At 50.8% G+C, this 7,193-nt stretch overlaps 2 protein-coding genes across 2 annotated transcripts in view; one reads left to right on the plus strand and one right to left on the minus strand.

The window, feature by feature from the left end:
- Positions 1–816: 816 nt before the first annotated feature.
- Positions 817–1,413, plus strand: GLOTRDRAFT_40730 (uncharacterized protein; the record flags this gene model as incomplete). Its single annotated transcript, XM_007867312.1, has 1 exon — positions 817–1,413. One exon carries the CDS (start codon positions 817–819, stop codon positions 1,411–1,413), a length of 597 nt encoding a protein of 198 aa, XP_007865503.1.
- A 3,558-nt stretch (positions 1,414–4,971) lies between these two features.
- Positions 4,972–7,193, minus strand: part of GLOTRDRAFT_129143 (uncharacterized protein) — a gene marked incomplete at both ends in the record, with an annotated part of 2,470 nt that continues 248 nt past the window's right edge. Inside the window, 4 exons of the mRNA XM_007867763.1 lie at positions 4,972–5,804; positions 5,862–6,247; positions 6,302–6,549; positions 6,811–6,895. Of these exons, the coding sequence (XP_007865954.1) occupies positions 4,972–5,804; positions 5,862–6,247; positions 6,302–6,549; positions 6,811–6,895 (1,552 nt within the window). The remainder of the gene's footprint in view (positions 5,805–5,861; positions 6,248–6,301; positions 6,550–6,810; positions 6,896–7,193) is intronic.

Consider the following 7,193-nt stretch of genomic DNA (forward strand, 5'->3'; position numbering starts at 1 on the left):
CCTGTGGGTAGCGGCGTTTATTTGTTATTTATCTCCGGACGGTCGCAAAGCCATTCCTGTAGTATAAATTGTACAAAGTAGCATACAGAAAAAACAAGTTTCGACTTCACCATCTCAGAGAATTAGCGTTACGATCTCAGCGACCCGAGAAGTTCGAAAAGCGTCGAACTTAGCGAATTATAACCGATCCTAGCTTTGCCAATAGGCCTGACTCGTCGAGTGAATTATCTCCGCCATCGATTCATTTAGCTCCGGTGAGTCTCACATAGCGAGATAAAATTAAACAAGTCTTTCTAGCATTTTCTACTACCGTGGGCCCGGACCTACACTCGGTCCGTGGTTTGCGACTTTGTTTGCGATTTTCCGGAGATAAATACTCCGGAGCGTCCCTTAGTGTTTGTTTCAGGCGTCAAGGTTTTTGTTTTATTTTTCTAGGTCTTCCTACGGACTACCCTACGGCGTCTTACTCCTCCTTTCCCCCTCGAACTATTAAATACCCTTCAGTTGTCTCGGACCGCCTTCACCCATATCACGGGGTTTAGGTTTATTTCCTTTGGTCCTTGGTGATTGTTGTGTGTCAGTGCATATCAACGGCCCGTAATATCTCCCTCATGTTCGAGTACGTGAAGTCCGAGGACAATCTGGCAGATCCCATCTCTCGCAGTGAGTTGGGGCCCAATTCGCTTCATATTTGCTCATTGTTCGCTATACCTGGCGAACTTAGTCCGTATTTGTTTCATCATGAATAGTGCCATCTTTCAACTGGTGGTCGCTTGTGCCGCTGTGACCTCAAATCTGGATCCCGAACATCCCTCGATGGGGGGCTTTCGTTTCAGGACCTGTCGCACGGATTTGCAGGTCAAAAGAAAAACAGCCCAAAAACCCCGTCCTGACTGTCACATCAATCCATCTCCATATCGTCCTCTCGTCGCGGCTTCCGATAGACTTCGTTGCTGGTACACGCCCTTCACGGAGTCCCGAGATCAGCGACTATGCAATTCAGTAGACTCCTCTTCAGTTAATAAGCTCTTCAACACTCTCTTAGCATCTCTCGACATCTCCACTAGACAAGAGTACAGCTCTGGCCTGCTTCGCTTTGCTCAGTTCTGCGACAATCACAACATAGATGAAAATTCACGCATGCCGGCTTCAGAAGAATTATTATCAATATTTATTGCCGAACGTGCAGCGGGCCTTCGCAGTGACTCAGCGGCTCAAAATTGGCTCCAAGGCCTACACTATTGGCACAAGATAAATGGCGCACCATGGTATGGTAATGAACTACTCAAACAAACTCTCAAAGGGGTGCGCAAGATGGTTCCGGATTCTGTGAAGCGGGTCAAGAGACCGCCGGTGACGGTGGAGCATATGTGGGCACTCTGGCGGGGACTTGACTTACAGCGAGTTTCATAAATATGCAGAATCACCGCAACTTTTCTTTTGCCCACCTTGCACGAGGCCGGTCTCCTGAATGCCTTCGATGTCTATACGATCTTTATCCACTGATGTCATTAATCCCTCCCGATGACAGGGAAATGCCCAAGACTGCCTGAAGACTTGTAGTCCGAGACATCCGCGGGACGTATGATACGTCTCCCTGCCCCTTCAGGCAATTCCTCGCCCTAATCGGGCAACACTATGTCAACACGTGAAGCCATTTCATCAAGAGCAAAATTGAAGTGATTCTGCATATTTATGAAACTCGCTGTAATGAACTCGTTTGATGCCGCTGTGTGGGTGTGCGCCTGTACGGCCTTTCGTGGTTGCTGTCGGCTGGGGGAGTTAACAGTTCCCAGTAGAAACAGCTTCGATGCTATCAAGCACGTAGCGCGCGGTACCTCCATTCGTTGGCAAACGTTACCAGGGAATGTACGGTCCGTTCATTTTCACATACCATGGACCAAGACCACACAGCACGAGGGTGCGGACATATCACTCACTGCCCGGGGGACACTGATCCATGGTTTGCCATGCGCCAACATCTTCATGCCAACCGTAATGTTCCCACGACAGCCCCCTTATTTGCATTCGAAACGTCCGCTGGCTCGTGGGTGCACAAGGTCAAGGATTGGTTCCTTATTCACTGCCGCTCTATTTGGACGACAGCCGGATTACAGGACATCTTCGGGCACAGCTTCCGGATCGGTGGGACGAAGGAGATGCTACTAGAGGGCATATCACCGGAAGTGGTGACTGTGCAGGGCCGGTGGAAGTTGATGGCTTTCATGTTATATTGGCACAAGATAGAATCAATTCTCCCGCTTTTCGTATCACGTTCTTACACCCATTCTCAAGCTGCCAACAATGGACTAGAGCACTTCCGTGTATGCAATGGACTACCGGTCACTAATGTATAGCTTAACATATTGTACAATGCATTTGATATTGTCATGTAGGTCGAGTGTCCATCGCGAAGCTCTGGGTGGGGTAGTTTTCGCAAAAGGTCTCGAAAACCTTGCGTTAGAGCTTCGCTCTGGGTTGGAGGGTCAGTTTTTGAGACTGCAGTGTCTGACGGGAACTGTTCCAGCGCTCGGACTTCGGTTCTGTCCTCCTCGATGCGTCTCATCTCCGCAAATTCAGTCAGTTCGTTGTGTGCATCGAGGCCTGCCCTCAAGTGGTCACATGACCCAGCGGGACTCGGGCAGAACCAAAGTATCCCCCCAACCCACGAGAAATCATATACACATTGAGTGGGTTGGAACATTTGATTTCTCGTGTTTTCTATCTGCTTACAACTAGAGCGCACAAGAGGCAAGCTTACAGACTCGCACTCAAAACCCACTACCCAAGGTAGTGGGAATAATAGGCAGGGTCAGAGTGGCCGGTTCTGCACCGGTTCTGACGTCCGGTCCTGTGTCGGTCCTAGGACCCAAAACCGGCGCAGAACCGGACTGCACTCTGACCACATCGGTTTTGGTAGCCGGTTCTGACTTCGGTTTTCCATCATCGATAGTCATCTGTAGTCGACCAGTAGACTAGTAGTCTCTCTAGTTATCATACACTGTCCAGTCTACCGCTATGAACCGACTGCTTCCCCGCCTTGCCCGAGCAAAAAGACTCATACGGAGTTATATGAAGTATCAGAAGGCCAGAAAAGCTCACTATAAACGCCTCGCTAGACGTGCACTACTTCGTGCAGCGCCGAATGGTCAGAAAGTGACTGTGTCCAGCAATTCATCGGATTCTGGCAGCGCTCTGGACCTTTTCCTTGGAAATGAACTCTATAGTCTCTCGGAGGATAGTCCTGCATCGGATTCTGAGACAACTTCAGCCTCGGACAGCTGGAATGAGATCTTGGGAGAGGGCTGGCGCTATGACCGTCTCCAAGAAAACTCGTTGGGTTCAAGCTCATCTGATGACTCCAGTAGTATTCCATCTCTTGCTTCCTTGACATCGTCTGAGGACAGTGATGAGATGGACTTCCACTTCTCCAGCTCAGATGACTCCGGAATGGAAGGTGACGATGAAGACTCGGACGAGAACGATGACAATGAGCAGGGAGCACAACCACATCCTATGCCGCTTTCCCGCCTTGGCTGATACGTTCGGCATGCTATAGATGCCTTGTACGAACAGCGCTATGAACAACCACGCGACAAGCTTCCTCGGGCACCTGGCTTTCTTAGCCACGTCCTGGATGTCCTGAAGACAGCACGGCCTGACAAATTCCGTGAAAACTTACGTGTATCCCCTCACACTTCGACAGAATCGTAACTGCTCTTGAGAAAGACCCTGTATTTCACAATAACTCGGATAACGAACAAATGCATGTCGAGCAGCAGGTGGCTATCACGCTCTACCGATTCGGGCACGATGGCAATTCCGCTGGGTTGCAGCAGGTTGCTAATTGGTCAGGAGTTGCCAAAGGGACTGTGGGGCTTGTCACTCGATGTGTCATGACAGCAATCCTACGTCCGGATTTCATGGGGGAAGCAGTGCGTTATCCAACACCCGAGGAGAAGGAGGCAGCGAAACGCTGGGTTGAATCCCATTCGTGTCGAGCTTGGCGTGATGGCTGGTGCCTGGTGGACGGCACGCTTGTCCCACTCTTCGAGCGGCCATACTGGTTCGGAGAGAGTTATTTTGATCGGAAGAGTAATTACTCTCTGAACATCCAGGTATGTTAGATTTGCTGTTAATAAACGTACTGCTACTCACCTGTTGAAGATCGTTTCCTTGCCGAACCTGCAGATCATTGACTTCGGATACGGTTACACTGGCAGCACACACGACTCGACCGCATGGGAAGCGACACGTATTGCGCAGGAGCATGACTCAGTATTTGAGGAGGATGAGTTTATATGGGCCGATTCTGCCTATCCGGTTCGTCTGTCACTACCACCTTGCTTGTGAAGGATCTAAAACCTGAATAGATAAAGACCTGGGTTGTTGCACCCTATAAACGGCCAGAACGAGATATCCCCGAGAACGAAGAGTTCAACAAACACGTATCCATGGTGCGGATACGGTCAGAACATGCCATTGGCTATCTCAAAGGTCGTTTTCACTCCCTTAAGGGATTACGTGTCAGCATCAGTGATGAGGCATCTCACAAGTTTGCAACTTACTGGGTAGTGGCATGCATTGGTCTGCATGCCTTTGCTCTCAGATCAGAGCAGGAGGAGCGAGCCTGTGACGATGAAGTTGAGCAGGACCCGTTTATCGCAGAGGGCCTGTCGTCATCATCAGATTCCGAGGCAAATGCCTTGCGCACCCCGCAGCGGAGAGGTGGAACACGTTTACAGGCTGCAAAAGCTCGTCGTGAAGAACTGAAGGGTGCTCTATTTCGTGCAAAAGACAAGCGGGCTCGACAGCGGGCTCGACGAGACAGAGACTAGTTACTTGACATGAAAGATATAAGGTAAACTAGAGAACATAGCATAACCTGCAATTACCCTAGACCTACATTTCATATTACTAGTAAAATAAATTTCATAAAGAAATATTTTACCACAATCCGAGTCACATCCACTAGAATAACGCCGAATGCATCCTGTTCTCGTTTTGCTGTTCCCCTGTAAACGGATCCTCAGAACTTGAGCGGCCGAAAGCGGCATCCATTGAGGCAGACGCCAGCTCATAGCCATCAGAGGAGTAAGGTGTACTTGCACGAGTAGAAGCAAGCGCAAAACCCTGATGGTTCTGCGGACCGACACCAGCCTGACCACCACCCATCATGAGTGTGTCGAACGAGAGACCACCCAAGCTGGGAGACACTGATGTTGTCGAGGCCGGATGGGTGATCCCAGGCTGGAAGAGCGGCGCAGGACCTGGCACACGAGCGTACTTCATCATCTTCCGCTGATGCTCCTGCTCCATCCTCAGTCGAGCCAAGTCCCCCTTGATCTTGGTCTTCTCTTTCCGGAGCTCCAGATTTGCCTTTGTCTTTTCAAGACTAAGCTTCGTCTGTTCAATCTGCAGCTCAAGCTCACGCTGACAAGTAAGCTCCTCGGCCTTCGCGACCTCTTGGAAATCGGGCTTGAACTTCTTGTTTTGTACGGCAGGTGCAGGTGCAGGTACGGAAGTACCTGGACGTGCCGGCGTCTTCTTCTTCTCCCTACGCGAGGCAGCCTTCTCGCGCACAGCTTTGGACATGTTGCCAGACTTCTTGGACTCGCTCTCGCCGGACTCGCCATCCGCGTCTTCGGCCTCATCGCGTTCACTGTCAGACGGCACTGCAGCGGAGTTCCCATCAAGATCAATGGTAGATGCTGAATTGCCGAGTCCCGTCGGAGTCAGATTGGGACGCTGACCGATCAGGGCCTTCATGTCCCAGTACCACGGACACTCGCTCTCATGCAGCTCTGCAACGCGCCCTTATGAGGTGTGCGACGATGTGAACAGTTTGAAGATGTACGTACGCCACTTGTTAGCTTGCTCCGATTCTTCCCACAAGTCATCCTTCCGCTCGATGCCTTCACCTGTTTCTCCCATCTGATCTCTGATCTCTCGCACCTGCGTAGCCATCTTCCTCAGCCGATTCTTGATCTTATCACCCCATAGGGTGCGATCCTTGGTTGAGGTGGCGCTTCCCCGGTTGACTCGAGCAAAATGGTCCCGATAGTCCTCGTGCTCGGAGAAGAGAGCTACGCATAGCACCCAGTAGTGGTCGGCCTTAGGCTTACCACCGCCTTGGCTGGTCGAGATGTTAGCACCCGGAGCTGGGAAAAGACCCTGCCTGATCTCGGAGTCATCGGTGATGGCGGTGATGAGTGACCAAGTAAGCTTATGGTTCTCGTCTTCCCATCTAACCTAGCTGATCAGATTCGATAGCGGCGAGACGAGTTCTTCTCAGGCATACCTGATCTTGAGCTTTGACGATGCCTCGTCTTCGGGTGCATCTTCCTCGGCCTCAGCAGGTTTCTTGGGTTTCCGTGGATTCCCGTTCTTTTTCTTCTTTTCCTTGACAGGTTTCTTGGCGCCTTCACCTGCACTACTGGTAGGCTCGGTTGCTGGTTTACGCTTCCGACCCGCCATGGACAGCTGGACAGCAGTACGTAGCACCGGAGAGGAGTCGACCGTTGTAGCGTATAGTGACACCGATGCCGTCTAGTTGCGGTAAATTTAGTCTGGGCTACTGTATATGGAGTTTGTAGTTGTTATTCGAGCTTGTGTAACATATTTGAATTGAGACTACAAAACAATTGAATACAGACTACAATTGACTACAAAGTGACTATAAACGACTATAAACAGACTACAAACTGACACGCGCGGGAGTTGGTTCTGGTGTGCAGTTACGGCTCTGGAGCCGTAACTACAATCCGGTCGGTTCTGGAGAACCGACGATTCTGTGCCCCCAGGACCGACCTCAGGACCGAGTGTCAGAACCGGCCGAGAACCGGCCACTCTGACCCCCACTAATTCTAAGTCCGCGCCGTGTAGCCGTGTGCCACTGGAGCGAAACATGGCACACCGGTAGTTGCCGGTTGGTCAAAAAGTGCGACGTATTGCGGGTTTGGCATAACCCCTCTCAAAGGAGGGGCATTTATGGTGGCTGAGGGCCTGGGCAGCTGGGTACAACTATTATTTCGTGCCTGTGGTACACTAACCAGGATCTAAGTGGCCGTAGTGGGCTCTATAATGTATCTTAACGCCAATGCTAATCTTTTGCATGCAGAGCAGAGCCCATAACCCGCTTTCAAACAGTTTAGCAGGTTCATATTGGTGTAGTTGCGGCAAATGGGAAATGG

Source organism: Gloeophyllum trabeum (assembly GCF_000344685.1).
Source record: "Gloeophyllum trabeum ATCC 11539 unplaced genomic scaffold GLOTRscaffold_00006, whole genome shotgun sequence".
NCBI lineage: Eukaryota > Fungi > Basidiomycota > Agaricomycetes > Gloeophyllales > Gloeophyllaceae > Gloeophyllum > Gloeophyllum trabeum.